We start from the raw sequence: 18,531 nt of genomic DNA, 5'->3' as shown, positions 1-18,531 counted from the left end.
GGCTTCTCGATTGCCTGCATAAGCCAATTTGTGGGGGGAGGAGGGGAAAAAGCCAGGCCATGAGAGGTGGGAGGTGGTGTGTGTTAATGTTTCTGATTATACGGTGTGCTTTTGTGCAAGGCAGCATGTGTGGGCACATAATGTATGCCTTTGTAGTGGTGCATACAGTACATATGTTTCTAGGAGGTAAATGAACACGTACCATATGGGAGTGAACACTGTGTGCACGAACCCCTCGTGTGTGTCACAGTACACTGCATGCCTGCAAGCATCTGAGCAGACCCTGCGTGCACACGTGCCTGCTTGCATGTGAGGGAGAGAGAACAGGTTGCAACGGAGGAGGAGAGGTGCAGAGCCCACAGTGAAGTGAGTGGGTCCCTCCTCTCACAGTGCAGTCCCCCAGCCCCCTCTTCCTCCTCCAGCTCTGTCTACACAATCCTTTTCATCTCAGGTTTTGGAAATGGTTCCAGGAACACAGATGCCATTTAAAGGGGCAGCCCTATATCAGAGCAGGCTTGGCTTTATCCCTAGTGCGACACAGTGCCATGATGTTTGAACAATTACCTTTAGCATTTGCACCCCCCATCACACTCCCACTTGATCGCGAAAGCCCCTTCAGCCTCACAGAACCAATCTCCTTTACTGTTGTAGCGGCCGGGCACAGCTGTTTCTGCTTGCCCACCTTTTGTCCTCTGCCTGTCCATAACTGGACGGCAAAGAACACTGATGCCTAAGGCTCAGACATCTTGCACCTTTATAGCAGAAGCATTTGCTGCACAGCTTTACTCAGTGCATACATTTGCTACACACCAGGGAGCAATTCTGCCTTCTCTCATACGGTCGGTGTTCATACCACACACACACACACCCCCACCCACCCCCCCCCGTATGATACATGCAGAGCCTTGCTAGGCACATGTAACCCCGCACGCCGGTAAGGCATCATCACTCCATCGATCCCTTGCACTGCTGGGAGATGGTTTTGCCTTTTAGCAATGGTAGAACCTAATAAAGCATTCTCCAATCTGCAGACATTCAAGCCAAACCAACCTCTAACACTCAGTGGTAGCATCACAAAGAAAAAAGGACTCCTGTTCTACCATTGCAAAACATGAAGGATTCCTGCATGTGAAAGCATGGCCCCTTCTGCCCACCCCAGCTCTGCTGATGGCACTGATCAAACGGACATTTCTCTCTGTCACCCTTTGCAATCATCTTAACAGGACCATCCCAGCACCCACCACTGCCAGGGTTAAGGGGGAGGGGAGGAGAAATGAAGGAATAACAGGCACTGGCTGCTCTGACATCCCGGTGCCTATCTCGCCCTTCAAGCTCCATGCATTGGATGGAGCTACAGCACAGACAGGATGGAGCCAGCTTGCCGGGAGCCAGCAGGAAAGCTAGAGACAGATTTAGGTGAAGAGACAGACAGAAACCATCCTCCTAGGAGGACGTTTGGTTTTGGGGCACTTTCTGTAAACACTCCTCTGGGAGTTTCATTTCAGAATCAGATTATTTCAGAGACGTGCAGGGCTTCAGCCAGTAACCAAGAAGGACGTAGAGAGGAAAGAACAGGGTTTGGAGGTAGATGGTCTCTCAGCCTGGCCCCAGCCTCCATTTTACGGCTTTGCAAACAGGCTCCATCCATTTTCTAGGCTGGCTGATGGGTTCAAGAGAAGAATGGCCTCCCCATGTAGAAAAGACAAGAGAGACAGCCCGGCAATTGCTCCTTAAGGAGACCAGTAATAAGATGGGAAGAAGTAAAGGCAGTGAAATGGGGCAGAAAGCACACAACATGCCAGAGACCAGAAGAGGGTTATATAATTATCGATGCGGATGGAGAGCTTGGAACGACGAGTGGGGAACAGGCTTCCAAGCCCAATAGAAGGTGGGAAACTAGTTTGGTGAGTGCTGGCAGTCGGTGCCAACAGCCTCAGAGGCTGCCCTGAGGGCAGTATGCCTGGTGCCTTGCTCCCAAGGGCTGATGGGACACTTGGCATCACAGAGACTTCAGGCAGCTGTATTCTGAGCAATGAGAACCTGGGGTGGGGTGCCAGTGACCACCGGTACTTGTGCCAAGCAGAATTCAGACAGGCCTTAGCAGCTAAGGCCTCAGGAGGCTGTTCCTAACCCAGAGCAGAACGAGAGAAGAGAGTGCACAGCCTCGATGCTGGCCTGGAAAGTCCTGGCCCGTCCAGCCAACCCCAATAGCCAAGCAGTGCTGAAATGTGCTACAGGACGCCACCTTCTTGCTAACACATACCTCTTTTCAAATGAACATTCTGCAGAATCCAGGGGTCCTTCCAACCACCTGCCCCATCCCTGGGGTACCTCAACCCACCCCCCCTTTACTCTAGAAACACGGAGGCAGAACGAGTGCTTAGGATGCTTGGGGAGTGGCAACAAGCCCTGTAACAAAAGCCGCCCCCCCCCACCTTGGCTGTGGGGAGCCAACCTGTGTCCCATACCTGTTCATACCAGTCGCGGTTCGAACATGTGCATTCTGGCCACCAGTTTGTGCTGTTCCCGTTCATCTTGGGAGTGCTCTTCCCCTGCCCCTGCTTCAGGGGAGCAGGGACATTGTCCCGGGAGGTGGGGATGAGTTTGCTCTTATTCCGAGAGGTGGGGGTGGCTCCCCCCTGGGACGGCAGGGTCTGCGAGCTGTAGCCCCCGTAGCCGTACTGCTCATGCTGCCACTCGCCGTAGGACGGAGGCTCCATGCGACGCAGGGCCGCCATCCGCGTCACTTCGTAGCACTCTGGGCACTTACAACAGTGATGGTGCTTGTGCATATTTGCTTTCATAATATACACACAACCAAGAACAAAAGGGAAAAAAGGCAAGGGATGGAGAAAGGGACCCCCCTCCCCGAGCAGAATATGCGTCCGCCTCCTCTCCCTCTACGCACCCCCTCCCCCTCTTGTAGTCAGAGATGGTCCAGAGTCTTCTGTACAAAAACCAGAATTATAAATCTATTATCTCCAAAGGACAGCCACACCATAAAAACGGTTTCTGTTGTTCTGCATTGCCGGCCATTCAGGTGCTAGCATGTCAGCCTGCCCCTCAGGCTCTGGAGAGCTGCTGGCATGGGGGGCTCGGTGCAATCAGCTCTCTGCCTTGCTTCATTTAGCTGCTTTGCTGCTTCCCCAGTGAGGGTCCGTGGCAGAGGAGTCCCTGGCCCTGGCAGCCGTGTGCGCAGTCAGGCTCCCTCAGTGGGTATGTGCAGGGGGTAGGAAGAAGGTAGCTGGCTTCACCTGCAGGGCTTGGGCTGGAGGATTCTGCTGTTTCTGGTCCCTGGACAAGAAGGGAGAAGGCGAGAGCATCTATCTCCAGCCTCCCCGTTCTCCCGGCCCTCAGCCAATCACAGCACAGGGCAGCATCAGCAGCAGCGAGAATGTTAAACAGCAGGCCCTTAAAGACACAGCTGCCTCATTCCTACCCCTGGAGCCTGCTGCACCATTCAGCCCCCTCATGGAGCCAGCTGCCAATCACAGTGCTGGGAAAAAAGGGGCAAAAACCTGTCCTGGCCGAAATGACTCGGTCAGAAATCCCACAAAATCCACAGAAGTTACCGGTGGAAAAGGCCCAGGAGATCACTAAGAGAAGCAAGGGATACTCTTGTCATTCTACAGCCTACACACACAATACCCTTTTGATCTCGCAGTTGGGTGACACCCAAATGCCATGTACAGTGGTCACCTTTCAGAACTGTAGTTAAAATAACTACATATAAAGTACCGTCACTATTTGCAATGCTCCCAATATACAGGACAGGGAACAGAGAGGGAATATTGAATGCATTGAAGCAACAGTAATTATCTAAAGCAAAACTGGAAGGTGTATCATGGTAACCACTGCACCGTAAATCCAGAATCTACATTAAAACAAACTCAGGAGGCCTCTTCCCTCATGACAGGGAATTCCAGGGAAGGCTGCCTGCTCATTTGCTTTCCAAACAGCCAGGGGCCTATCACTCTGTACCCCATGCGCTGCAACACCTGGGCACAATGGAGGGAAGCTAAGAATAGAGGGAAATCGTTAAATCCTTATGTTCTTGCTTTGGGCCCTCTATCATTACTGGAAAGGAGAACGCTTGGTGTTTTCTCTTTTAGCACAAGCAGGGAGGAGAACACATTTTCAGTGGGTAGACTCAGTGCTGGGATCAAAGGGAGCACAGGCAGATGCTGGACCCACCTTCCACAACACAACTCTGCAAACGCATTTCATTCCTGACATGTAGTCACCCTTCCCAGTGCAGTCCTGTCCCCATCCGGACATGCAAACTTCCTGGTCACTTCCGCCTCGGAACCCACACAGCACTACCAGGAATCTTAGTCTTGCAGCTCCCACTGTTATTTCAGGGCTCCCCACAGGCACCACCCCGACACCCTTCAGTCCCACCCTGCTGCTGCCTGCCATCCCAGCCCACCTGCACATGGTAACCCCCTCCTGTGCCCACCCCCCCAGCCACCACCCCTGACACCCTTCAGTCCCACCCTGCTGCTGCCTGCCATCCCAGCCCACCTGCACACGGTAACCCCCTCCTGCGCCCACCCCCCCAGCCATCCCAGCCCACCCCTACCCTGCTATTACAGACCTAGAGCAGAGATGGACAGTCCCGCTGATTTGTGCGGTGGTGTTGTGATATACACAAATTGGGGTCAGGATGAGACTAAATTCAAGGTCACTTGTGACTCAAGCTAGATTGGGAACGCAGAGGTGAAAGGATAATGGATTCACCCCACAGCACCAGCCCCTCTCATCTGGGGGCATCAAAGCTCTATCTCCTGTGTTAGGCGTGTTTTACAGAGCTTCATTCCTGCACCGGTGTTGTGCTTCCGTCCCTTCCATTTCCACGTACGCCGATATCCCGGGGGGGTGCGTGTGTGTGTGTGTGTGCGCGGCCAGTCAAAAGGATGGATCCTCAAAGAGCCCCATCACCATGGGACGGTAGAAGCAGCTTGTTTTGGGGCTGTGGGCAGGCAGAGGGCAGTGCTCTGTGCACAGATTCCTAGGTTCCAAGGCCAGAAGCGCCCACCGTGACCACCCAGTCTGACCTTCTGCATAACACAGGTGGCGGAACTGCCCCAAAAGAATTCAGAGAGCAGAGCTGTTAGAAAACCTCCAACCTGGATTTAAACATTGCCCATGATGGAGACTCCACTAGGACCCTCCGTAAGCTGCTCCAGTGGTTAATTACCCTGACTATTAAAAATTGACACCTTATTTCTAGTGTGAAATTGTCCAGCTTCACCTCAGCCAGGGGATCGTGTTGTAACTTTCTCTGCTACACTGAAGAGCCCATTATTAAGTATTTGTTCCCCACGTAGGTATTTACAGATGACCCCTGGAATACAGGTCACCTCTGTATTAGGAAGAAAGTGAAAAATTGGAAGGAGTTCAGAGAAGAGTCACTGAAATGATCGGGGGCCAAGCTACAAGGGACAATCACAGGAATATGTTTAGTTAGGTTACACTCCTGCTAAGGGGGAAAACTGAAAAAAGCTTGTAAGTATCTGAACGGTGTAATCCACACCCAGGTGGGAGAGGAATTGTTTAGAGCAGTAGTACAGGTGTACGCTGTTAGGAGCGATGGGATGAAAACAGTAATAGCACGAGCCTAGAACCTAGATAACCAGATCAGATGCCAACGAACAGTGAAAACATGAAACACCAAGACAAATGTCCTGACACTGAAGGATCTGTTAGCCTGCGGGACTGTCTCCAGCGGGAAGAAGGGAGGAACCAATTGGGATATTTAAAACTAGACTGGATAAGGCCCTGGAGACTGTTGAGGAGAACAGTCCTGCCCCAGCTCCCCAGGCCTGGACTAGACAGAGCCTAGCTGTGATCATTTCTGTGCTATGATTCTATACAATGAAAGAGTTGCTGGGACTAGCTCAGTGTACCTCCAGGTACCAAAACCCAAGCGGAGATGGAGATACTAAGAGCACGAGAAATTCCCACTCAGTATGCAGCTTCCCCTTGGAATGCTCAGTGTGTGAGAAAGGTGAATAACGAATACACCTTTCTTCCCTGGCCCAGAGCCCAGGGAGCTGCTGCCACCCATCAGACAAAGCTCGGAACCACTGCCAGTGGGTGTTAGGAGATGCTGAGAAATCCAAATGGCTCAATTTTTACCCACTTTAATCCCCACTTCCCCCGCTCCTTTGGGACACATAAGTGCTGCTCCTACAGCACGACAGCAGACAGTGCTGGTCCACGGAGCATCTCCTGGGGTGTGCACAGTCCTGATGCTCGCATTGCTGTGTCTTCTCTTGACTCCGGCTGCAGGCATTACGAGGCAGGGACTGTCTCTTGCTATGCGTTTGTACATCCACTAGTACCACGGGTCCTAATACTGACTGGGGTTTCTGGCTGGCTGTGCAACACAAATAAATAATACGGACGGCACTGGCTGCTCTGCCTGGTTTCCAGCTGTTAACTGCAACAAAGAGCTAAACATACAGAAATATTTTCCTAATGTCACTTCCCCCCTGAGCAATTGCTGGAGTCGCTACAAGGATGTTGCGCGATCGCAGAAGGAGGGGAGATGGACAAACACTCTTGATTAAGATGTGGCACACATGGGGACCCAAAGGACCAACCCCAGGCCCCAGCTGAGATGTGTGAAGCCCCCACTGTATGTCGCTGACGTGGGGCTGAGCAGTAGATTGAAGTTTCCCCGTCATCTGCGGAGCCCCTCACTTGTTTAACTCCAAGGGGGCTGTGACGCAGGTTCCTAGGGGGCTTGTGTGTGTTCAGGTTAAAATTACACACGCTACCAAGTTATGAACATTCGTCATGCCACCTCTACCCCCACAGGCTTTGAGAGAGCCCAGGCCCACCCCAAGTCAGCACACACAGAAGCCAAATACAATTCCAAGCCTAGGAAAGCCCAAAGTTCTCTGCAAACCAGCACATAAGTCAGCTCTTCTGGTTTAATAATGGCTGTTGCGTCTGCCAGTCCCGCAAGGGGGCATCACAGACATACCCTTAACCCTGTAGTGGGGTTCCTCATTCCATACCAGGGTTCACTGAAAGAGCCAGTCTAAGCAGTTAGGCTAGTCGTGCATTGAGTGAAAGGAAATCCTTTTACAGGCAACACATAATTAGACTGTGGAACGTAGTGCCACAGGATGTTGTTGAGGCCAAGAATTTAGTAAATCAAGAGGGATTGGACATGTATATGGATAATAAGAATATCCAGAGTTATAATAACTAGTGAAGAAAGATGGGGGCTAAGGTTTGGGATGGCTATAAAACTTCAAGCTTCAGGGTGTAAACCAATCCCTAATTTTTACAGATTAGGATGCAACCTTCCTGGGGGGCAGATTATCCCCCATCTGTCAGTTGCAGATTTTCTTGCATTGTTTTCTGAGGCATCTGGTGCTGACCACAGTTGGAGACAGGATACTGAACTAGATGGACCCCAGCTCTGATCCAGTCTGGCAATCGCTATGCGACGCTTTAGCAGCCGACGTGCCAGGGCCAGGAGTAGCAGACTAAAAGGAGATGGAAGGAGGAGGCTGCCTTGTGAGGAGGCTGGCAGGGGCATTAAAGAAACTGGTGCTCTCCCTTCTGCTTGAGAGGATTCTCACACGTACAGCACCAAGCAGAGCAGCAAGTTGTGAGCCGGAGGGACAGCCAGCAGCAACTCCAGAGTGAAGCCAGAGTTCTCATCCAGCTAGTTACACCACCACATGGACTGGTTAAGCTTTCCTCAGATACACCTCACTCACACATCACCAGGAAATTCTTCGTGGATATTGTAAAATACTAACAATGAATTGTTGCTCCAAAACCAAAAGGTCAGAAGCTGAAGTAAGTCCCCCCCAAAACAGCAGGGTGATCATGCTGGAGCGGGAGATGAACGAGCCTGACTTGATGCTAGCAGGGTAATGAGGAGGCCCATTTCATTTACTAATCCACGAATATCTGAGAGCTCTTTCTCGGTGGTGGGGTGACATCGGACCTGGAGGTCCACCTCATGGAGGGACTGGACTAATCTTAAAGGGAGAAACATTAAAATCATACTTGGGGGAAATCCACTGCTTTACACAAAGAGCTGCCTTCTCTCGTTGGCTGGGGCTGTCCCAGGCACCTTCTCCGGCTACCACTACTTGTATTTTGGCAATGGTTTCCTCTTTCCTGCTCCTCAGCCCTGCAGTGAAGTCAGACATGCATGTGACATGACAGTCTAACTAGGAAGGACTGAAGGAAAGGGGGATGGGGGCAGAGGCAATGGCCAAGGAGGAGGATTACAACAGAGGGAACTTTGGTAATAGGCGTGTGTATTAGGAACAATTAAGAGAAGCATTAGGATCTCTGTTTTCCATCAATAGATTTGAACATGGCCTCCTGCAGGAATGGCGTTTCTCCTCACTAGCATCCAGGCTTCCATGCTGCCTGCTCCATCTCTGTTGAACTCCTCAGACACGATAGCCATGTGGCAGTCTCGGGTGGAATCCTCTCCATGCCTTGTCTCCAGTGCGGATACCGCTCCCCTTAACTCAACTTTCCTTCCCTCAAAGGCTAGAAAACTTGGAGGCATCCATGATCCAAACCTCTGTTTCCCCCCCGCACATCTCCATTATCTGTAAACTACTTATCACCATTACCGAATGGCCAGAATACATCCTAACCTTGCATCCTCCTCTTCTGAAACTCTTACTGGTGCTCACTTCCTGTCTCATGTATCATGTATCATTCTCCAAATCCCCGCACATCTGCTCTACAACTGCTGCACCTTCATCTCTGCACAAATTTGTTGCTTATTTCATGCTTTTCTACAGTTAACCGCATTTGTCTCCTGCTGTTCTCATTGCTCTAAAGGTCCATATCCATTGCAAAGGACTTGCACTGCTCTTTACCAGTTGCCCTCATTTTTTCCGGTGGCAGCTAGTCTCATCCACACAGGTAAGCTATGCACAATAAAAGGGCTGCAAACATCTGTCTCAGCAACACTTTGCACAGAGTAGGAAATAGTCCCCAATTCTTACAGAAAAGAGATCACATAATAGCAGCTCTTTGCACACTCGGATCTCAAAGCACTTTGCAAACATCAGTCAATCTTCACAACACCTTCAGCAAAGTGATCCTAGTTTTCACCCAAAGAAACTTCAGCATAGGGAAGTGAGGTGACTTAGCCAACGTTGCACAGTGGTCTGATGGCAGGGCAAAGACTGTAATGTTGGAGTCCTGATCCCCACATCTTTGACCCAGCCACATCCCCGTTCTCCATCAAAGGCTGGTGGAACGGTCTTGATTCGTTCACTCACACCGTGGAAAGAGGAAGCATTTTACTTTTCTTTTTTAAAAATAAAAACTTGTTTAAAAAGCAGAATAATCCAAATAAAAAAGGTGACTGGATTCTTCAATAGGGAGCCATGCTGAGAGCAGCACTGAGGCCATGTTGTTCATGGAGATCAGAATTGCCTGGCTGGGTGGGTGACTGGACTTTGGTCCAGCCAGCGAGTGGCTTCAGCCCTCAATTTTCTGAGTGGCAGCAGTTGAGCCTCCAAGACACAAATACCTGGATCTCCAGGGTCAGGTCTGCGTCCGACAGGTCAGGACTCCATGTTCTGGCCAGTCACAAGACAATTGTGGATGGCTTTTGCCATCCTGGCTATTTGGGCATCCAGCAGCAGTGCTGAGTCCAAGGACCTGATTTCACTAACACAAGCCCCGTTAGCGGAGCCAAGCACTAAAGCTCTGCTAATGGGGGATATTACACAGAAGGGAAGGGTTATTCTGATGCTCTTCCTCCTTCCTGCCAAATTCAGCTTTAGCCACCTGCTCTTTATCCAGGTGCTCTCTTCAGCCATGCACTGAGAGATGGTGCTATTCATGTCTGATGCGAAGGAGGTGTACATCTGGGTTTTGTCTGAATACTGCTGGCACTTTAGTCAATATTGTCTCCCGGTCTCTCTGAAAGGCTTTATATCGATGTAGAATAATATAGGGAAAGTACAGGGGATGGTGGGACTCCTGAAGAGAGGATTTGGAGGTAGAATACTTGCCCATAATAATAATGCTGTAGCCCCTTAGGGTATGTCTACACTGCAGCTGGCTGTAGGCCCGGGAGTCCGAGCTGCAATGTCCACACTGCTATTTTTACCGCACGAGCTCCAGCTCTGCTAGTGTGAGTCTGTTTCCCTGGGTTGGGAGGCTCGCTCCCAGCTGCTGTGTAGACATACCCTCAGCGGTGGGACAGGAGTGTGTGGGGAACAGCATCAAACACTGCAGAAAGACTAAGCAAGGGAAATGCGGATGGCTTCCCCTTGTCTCTGGGCAGGAGGAAATCATCCAAAAGCAACACATGCTGCTTCTCTCTGTACTGTGCCCGGGCCCGATGCCCAACTGAGAGGGATCCTGAACATTGACAGCTAACTCATGCCACTCGAGAGACTGGCTTTTGCAAGCTTCTTGATTAGCGGCCCCGAGAAACAGAGGTGACACTGGGCCGCAGGCCGCAATGTCTGTTGAATGTAGCAACGACAATTTCTCTAGGACTGGTTGGACTTTGGCTTGTTTTACAGTGTGCAGCTGATTCCCCTTCTCACAGGTGCTGACAGTCTCTGGTAGTTGAGCCCCCAGGGCTTCTGTGCTCCTTTGCCACCCAGGAAAGGCAGGGATCAGAGTCCAATAAGGTGCCCTGATGGCTGTCAGTGCTTCTGTGGGAACGGGCTCAGTTCTTGGAAGGAGAGTCTTGTGTTCTCTGGTCCAGCTCTGGGCTCTTTTGATTTTTGGAGCCTACAAGGCCCTCCTGGAAATGGGCGATCTCTGTGAAAGAAGGTAATAATTGCATGCAGCGGGAAGTACTGTGTCTAGAACTGAGTGGGGACAATCTGGGTTTACTCTTCTGGGATAAACCTTTGGACAGTTTTACCTTGGGTGTCTCTCTCTGTTAGCCACAGCAATCTAGAGCACAAGAACAATGAGCATTCTGGTGGCACCTTAAAGACTAACAGATTTATTTGATAAATAAATACTTACGTTAGTCTTTAAGGTGCCACCGGACTCCTTGTTGTTTTTGTGGATACAGACTAACATGGCTACCCCTCTGATACGTGCAACCTAGAGTAGGTGCTGAAAGCGCAGCATTCTGAGGGCTAGGCACTCTGATATCTCCCACATACTCTGCAGCCGCAGAGAAGTAAGAAATTGGAGACAGCAGAGTCTGCAGCCATTAACCCAACAGATGGGAGCACCGAGGAGGTAATGTTTTAGTGAGACTAGGTCGAAAGGGAGGGAGTGGGAGAGGAGGTAATGCAATGATCTGAATGCTGGGCACCTCGTTCTGACTCCCTAGAATGACAGTCTCCCAACTCAGCAAAGTTGATTCGCAACTTACTGCATGTGGGTTGTTCAGCTGAGACCTTCACAACCAAGATGCTGTCTGCTCTGCAAGGACATTAAAGAGCCCAGGCTGTGGGAGAAGCAGACAAACGGGATCAAGGCTAGCATGACATGAGTCGGGGGTGCACATGACAAGAGCTGGAAAAGGCAAGAACAATAAATGTTAAATGCTGAGTCTGGGTTTCCCTACAACCACCAAGGAGTAATTCATGCGGGGCTAAGTACACAGAGCGACAATAATAACTGGACACCCCAGGGAACTGGTTGCATGCAGCACCCCAAGGTGCTTCTGCCAAACCGATTACTCCTCCCCAAGCCAAAAACACTTTCATTCTATGGGACAATTCCGGACGTGTTACCCACAGCCATTGGGCCAATTCCTACAGCTTTTACTCCCAGAATCAACAGGTGAGGCTCTGCACTAAGCACCCACAGTTCATTTTTGTGACTAAAAATAAGGCAAACCAAATGCACGCTGCAGTTGTGACGACGGGGGGAGTGGGATTGTTGCATTATTCTCTTCGCTGCGGGGCCCAGCTGCAGACTCCACAAACAGAGTCCAAGTACCCCCTCTGTAACAGTCACTTGCTAGGGGCTCTATTTTTTGCTACAATATCATGAGACCCCCCCCAGGGCCCCATTCCCTAGGATCCCAGGACAGGGGCTTCTGCTACAATCCTTTATCTAAACCTTTTTGTTTTTTAAACCACCAACAACAAGAAAGGAAACCCTAGGAACTACCCTGCAGAGAAATTCCCTCTTCCAGCTATCTGGACCAGAGTCCTTCCCTGGGGCCAGTCTCTGTGACTCCCTAGGCTCTTTTCCACAGCAGGTCAGCAAGTTATATGCTCCCTGAGGGGTTCATTGGTAGAGTAACTAGAGACCTCTGCCAAGTCAATCCAATTGTTTAACCCCTGTGGATGCTGAATACCTCACTGCAATGGACACAGGGGTAGTAGGTTCTCTCCAGAAACCTGTTGGGGGTAGGGTGCTACCACCAGAGAAGGGATCTCTCACCCCACATGGCTACTAAACCTTGTCACATTGCACAGAAGCCATAAAAAACCCCTCACGGCTGGGTACAGTTTGCCATGAGGGCAGGCTCTGTCCGCAGGTCTGGAGTGAGCTTGCAGGGCTAGGAGATTGCTGCCTATTCTGAGGCCCCCTTCCTAAGGGGGAGTGTCATGGCAATACCTAACTGGAAGGTGGTGAGATAAAAACATGGCGTGGACTTTTCCTCAGAATTTCCTGGGGCTTGCATGGTTATTATTAGCTAAAGTAAAAAGAAAAGGAGGACTTGTGGCACCTTAGAGACTAACCAATTTATTTGAGCATAAGCTTTCGTGAGCTACAGCTCACTTCATCGGAGGCATACTGTGGAAAGTCAAATAAATTGGTTAGTCTCTAAGGTGCCACAAGTACTCCTTTTCTTTTTGCAAATACTGACTAACACAGCTGTTACTCTGAAATCTATTAGCTAAAGTGTCTTTCTATCCTGAACAAGGACTATGAATGAAATCATGGGATTCTACATTTAGCATCTCGCCTTGACACCCAATAAAATATGCTCAATTTACAAGTCAAATGACATTTTTTTCTGACTGCCAGCGCCACAAGCACCCCCAGGGCTCTCAGAATCAGGCTGGATTTTTCCTTCCTCCTCCTCAGTAATAAAAGGTTCTGCAGGACAAATGTTGCCTTCAATGACACCTGTGCGAACCTACTGGCTTCCAGTGAAGTTGCACAAGTGTAACCGATGAGAACTTAGTACGAAGGAGAACTCTTACTTCAAAAGCTTCTCTCTGTCACAAACGGCATTTGGGCCAATGAAAGATGTTACCTCACGCACCTTGTCTCTCAGAGCTTAGGAAGCAATTCTGTTGATGACACACAAGCAGGAACAGAACTTGGCCCCCCTCCTGTACCTGCACTGGCTCTGTAGTGCCAACAGAAAGGAAAAGAAGGGAATACTAATTTTCCTCACTAAAGCCAGCAGCATCTCTGCTACCAACATATGTGGGCATGAGAAAACAACTCTGCATTAATCTGGTATTAGTTAATATCTTCATTAATGACTGTGATAATGGAGTGGAGAGTATGCGTATGCAATCTGCAGAGGACACCAGGCTGGGAGGAGTTGCAGGCAGTTTGGAGGACAGGATTGGAATTCAAAACAACCTGGACAATTTGGAGAAATGGTCTGAGTTCAACAAGATGAAATTCAGTACACACATGTAAAATACGTCACTTGATAAATCAAATGCACAACTACACAATGGGGGATAATTGGCCAAGTGGTAATACTGCTGAAAAGGGTCTGCGGGTGACAGTGGATCACAAATTGAATGAGTCAACAATGTGATGCAGCTGTGAAAAAAGCTAATATCCTGTGTTGATTAACAGGAGTGTTGTTTGTAAGAGACAGGAGATAGCTGTCCTGCTCTGCTTGGCACTGGTGAGGCCTCAGCTGGAGTTCTGTGTCCAATTCTGGGCACTGCAGTCTAGGAAAGTGTGGACAAACTGAAGAGAGTCCAGAGAAGAATTACAAAAATGATAAAAAGTTAAAGAAAACCTGAGGAAAGGTTTAAAAACTGGGTATGTGTAGTTTTGGGGTCCCTTCCAGCCCGACATTGCTATGGTTGTATGTGCCATGGGAGCAGCTTTGATAAGGAGCCCATTTTTACATATTCACATTTCAGAACAGACCTGCACTTTAAGCACCAAGGACACTGTCAGTGTCATACAAGACACACGGATAAAACAAGCCCTTATTCCAAAAGGGTGACATTAACATGATATTTTCACGAGTCTCGTGATATTTGGTGTTTTTCTTAAAGGCCCAGTGCCTTGGGTCATAATTACATGACAATCTCAATTTCATTAAAAAAAAAAAAAAGAAAAGGGAAGTTTCCAGGCCTCTCTGCAGAGAAAAGCTTGAACACATGACCCAAGTGCAGCCTCAAGGCTCAAAAGCCAGAAAACAAAGAAAGAGATCTATTTTTAAGATCTTGTGATTTTGAAACAAAAATCAAGATTTTTTGGTCCTGACTATTGATTTTTGAATTGGTGATGCTTCCCCATTTCCTTTCACCCATTCCTCACTAGTCCCATGCAGGTATCAGACACGTTCACACATTCAGCCTTAGCAGGAATTGACAACAGAAGTAACAAGGGGGCTTTGAATACATAGAAAATATCGTGACAAACAGCTGCTAATTTTCAGACTTTGGTAACTTAATCATTCCGAGTTTGGGAGGGGAACTTGGGAGCCGGTTTCTAAAGTCCCTTATTTTATCTCCTCCTACCAGACCAGCCAGTTCTTTCAACCAAAGCAAGCAACTCCCTCTGGAACACATCAGTGCTATTCCCAAGTCAGCTAGATCACCTAGGAGCCAGGTGCCTGACCCCAAACCCACTGAAATCGAGAGAAAGATTCACTGATCTCAGTGGGCTTTGTGCAGGCTCTGTGGGATTTGCCCCCTGGTCCCAGTGCCCGAGTTACACTTGCCACTCTGAAGCATTCCCCAACCAGACCATGCTGGGCTCACAGGAACTGAGCTCTGCCGCAAAGCCATCCTAAAGGGAAAGAAATACCAAATGGGCAGAGTCCCCTTTAAGGTCTTCCTGCAGACAGCAAAAATCTCCCATTTCCAAGCAAGAGCTCCCACAGGCCAGTGTGAGAGCAGCTTCCAATTAGGATCCATGTGGAGTTGCAATCCACAACTGGTTTCATGGGGTTTAACTATTGCTGCCTTAATGGCAGGTTCCTGGGCCTGGGCCTGCAGAGTGTGCTCAGCACGACCAAGCCTGAGACCTGTTTGCTTTCTGGACTGACAGGGCGTGGAAGCAGGCAGGCGCAGAGCATACCCAGCCTCCGAGGAGGGGGCAACTTCTGCCAGCTGCTCTAGAAGCCTGGATGACAAAGGAATCTCCTCTGACCCTCCTCCACAGAAGGGAGGTTGCAGCTTGTAGGGCCCTGAGGGAGGAGGGGAGCTGTCTGCAGATAAGAGAAAACAGGTAAAGGCTCCCTGTAGGGCACAAAAGGAGAACAGGAGATGGAGGCTGCCAACTTGCACACCAAGGGATCCTCCTGTGAGGTGCTGAGCGCCTTCACCTCCCACTCAAACTATCAGGAGTGGAAAGTGCTCAGCACACTGCAGAATCAGGCCCTACCTCCCACCCAAGGCGATTTGAAATGGTCATGACACAAAAAACTCAAGAGAATCTGGGTTTAAAACCAAAAACACCAGCTGAGCCTTAATGATCTCCGGGCAGGGGCTGTGTCATCATCACATCCCAGCCCAGAAAATATCCCTGCTGAGACAGGGAACAAGACCTCTGAACAGGCCAGACTGGAAAGGTGACTGGATAACCAGAAATCCTGGGTGCTGCTGGACTGATTGAAATACATTGCTCATTATTTGTTTGCTGCCACTCTTCCCGGCCCCTCAGCCTCGTGAAATTCTGGTTATGTTTGTCCCTGCAGCAGCTAATAAACTATCTGGAGTTCATTCGCTAAGAATCTTCCAAGCGATTCTGTTTAATGGACTCAGTCTCCTTACTGAATTGGAACTACATAAAGTGCGGCCACTGGGAGCCTGGGGGACCCAGCAGGAGGCACCCGGATCCAGAGACACCCCAAAAGGAAGGGAGGGTCAGGAGTCTCATGTTTCACAGACTGGGGTGGAAAGTTAGGATGTTCCTTCAGGTTTCAGAAAAAGAAAAGGAGTACTTGTGGCACCTTAGAGACTAATCAATTTATTTGAGCATAAGCTTTCGTGAGCTACAGCTCACTTCATCGGATGTTCCTTCAGCTACTCTCCCCTTTTCTGTCCCCTTTAAAGAAGGCAGTAATGCAGGAAATTTCTGAATGGCTGCCCCCTCCTTCAGCCTGCCTGCTAGTTTCTCAGCCAATCAAGTGGCACGCTGAAGCTGCAGCAGCCAGTTGACTTGTCTCTCTTAAAGGTACACTGTTCTTATCAACCATTTCAGTTCCTCTGTCCTCAAAACCAAGGACAGATGGGTTGTTTAGTGTAACAGAAAAAACACAGAATTTATGTCCAGAGTTCTGATGTGATTCAAACATGTGGCCACCACTGAAATAAGTTTAAGGGTCCCCAGGCAGCCTAACCGAGACTAAGCTATGGATTGCTTCTGTTTAGCGTCAGTAACCAAAGGTCTCTGGAAAATAGAGAGAACTTTTACAGTGTAAATCACATTTTCTTATTCTTCTCTGCACCACCCATGCCTTAAGAAGCAGAGGGTTCCCAGTCCCAGCAACAGCAAACCTTGAAACCTTCGCAAGTGTAACCGCCCTCCCCATAAATTATCAGCAAGGCTTAAAAACAGGACCTTGAGCACCAAAACACACAGGCTTCTACTACCTGAAGAATAACTTAATTAGCTGGTAACAATAACAGGCTGTTATTCTCTGTGTGGAACAGCTACCAGAAGGGAACACTATACATCCCTCACATGTTACAGAAGCACAAGAGACAGCTGCACAAATTCTCACTGCCGAAAATATTAGATCCAACTTGGGAAAATTCACCTGACATGTGGAGAATGAATAAGAAACAAACATAACACCTGAGGGAGCAAGGAGGGGTGCAGGAAAGAGCCTGCACCACTTCTGGGAAACCACGTAGCACTGTGACAAGGAGCGTTACAAGTCATCTGTGTAACTAAATGTACGGGAAATTAAATCTAAAAAGATAATTTCTTCCAAGAAGCTGCAGGCCAGGAACCCAGTGCTTTCTGCCAGACTTTCAATCACTGGAATAATTTTTTTAGGTGCAGTGCTCTTGCCTACATACTGTACCCTCACCAGCAAAACCAGAATATTATGTGGTGTCAAAAGCATTACAGTGACTGGGTGGCAGTTGGGGACAGCACAAAAGACCTAAATTTGCAAGGTGATTTGACACTGTCTATGCAAATACCTGGCCAGGAAAGCAACACAAAGCCCTGGCTGGGATGATTTAGTCGGGGATCGATCCTGCTTTGAGCAGGGGGTTGGACTAGATGACCTCTTGAAGTCCCTTCCAACCCTGATATTCTATGAACAGTCCTCTTCTAGGTAGCTCTTGTCTGACTTCAGCATTCAACTATGAAAATAGCAGTTTGACCTCAATATCACACCTGTGTTCAACCCCAACTCAACTCTCTCCACTGGCTCCCAAACCAAATGCAAGCTCCTCATACTTGCCCTCAAAGTCATCCACTACCCTGCTCATTCCCTTTTTGGTCAGCTAACATCTCTGTCTGACTATGTTTTATTCCCACCCCTTTCTTTATGAAGTACCCTACGCCTAGAACCCCCTTCCCGACCCATCTGCCATTCCTCATTCCCCTCCTCTAAGTCTTTTCCAAACTCACTCACACAAGGAAGCTTATAGTCTTCTCTATATTTCAATTAAAAACAATCTCAACCTACATAACCCCTCAATTCTCTCCCAAGTGACCTTGGCCTTCATCCTCTCCTGCACCCCTTCCCATGTCATCATCTCCTGTTGTTCTCTTCCTCGCGTAGGCTGTGAACTGTTTGGGATAGGGAATCCACAATTCATTTCACTAATTATTTGTAAAAAAAATTCAGCCAAGACCGGGGCCTCATTGTGCTAGGCACTGTACAAACAATAAGAGCCCCAGAGAGCTTAGAGACTAAACAAACAAGATAGACAAAGAATAGAAGGGGAAACTGAGGCACACAGCAGCAAAGCGACTTGCCCAAGTTTACACAGGAAGTCAGTGACAAAGCTGGGATTACAACTCAGGTGTCCCTCATTCTAGTCCTCTGCCCTCTTGACTGGGCCACACTGCCTCTGATAACCCTGTTGGCTCCTTTTTTGTTGCTTTACAAAGTGCTATTCACATATACGGTTCTGTGTAATTAATAACTGTCTGAGAATTTCAAAAATACCCAAGTGATTTAGGGGCATAGTCCAATTGTCCTTAATGGGACTCAGAGTAGCAGCCGTGTTAATCTGTATTCGCAAAAAGAAAAGGAGGACTTGCGGCACCTTAGAGACTAACGAATTTATTTGAGCATAAGCTTTCGTGAGCTACAGCTTTTTTCCACTGAATGCATCCGATGAAGTGAGCTGTAGCTCACAAAAGCTTATGCTCAAATAAATTTGTTAGTCTAAGGTGCCACAAGTAATCCTTTTC

The 18,531-nt window shown here is 48.9% G+C and overlaps 1 protein-coding gene across 7 annotated transcripts in view; it reads right to left on the bottom strand.

Moving 5' to 3' along the window:
- The window catches only part of DLG3 (discs large MAGUK scaffold protein 3), a 174,369-nt gene that overhangs the window by 113,291 nt on the left and 42,547 nt on the right, over nt 1–18,531 (bottom strand). For 3 of the 7 annotated variants that reach the window (XM_074962802.1, XM_074962804.1, XM_074962805.1), the window contains exon 1: nt 2,469–2,893. The exons of the other annotated variants lie outside the window; for them this stretch is intronic. In XM_074962802.1, coding sequence (XP_074818903.1) covers nt 2,469–2,804 — 336 coding nt within the window. In that variant the 5' untranslated portion in view covers nt 2,805–2,893. Of the gene's footprint in view, nt 1–2,468; nt 2,894–18,531 lie in introns of those variants that run through there. 7 annotated transcript variants of the gene reach the window in all.

Source organism: Natator depressus, chromosome 9 (assembly GCF_965152275.1).
Source record: "Natator depressus isolate rNatDep1 chromosome 9, rNatDep2.hap1, whole genome shotgun sequence".
NCBI lineage: Eukaryota > Metazoa > Chordata > Testudines > Cheloniidae > Natator > Natator depressus.
This window is presented reverse-complemented; position numbering and strand designations above follow the sequence as displayed.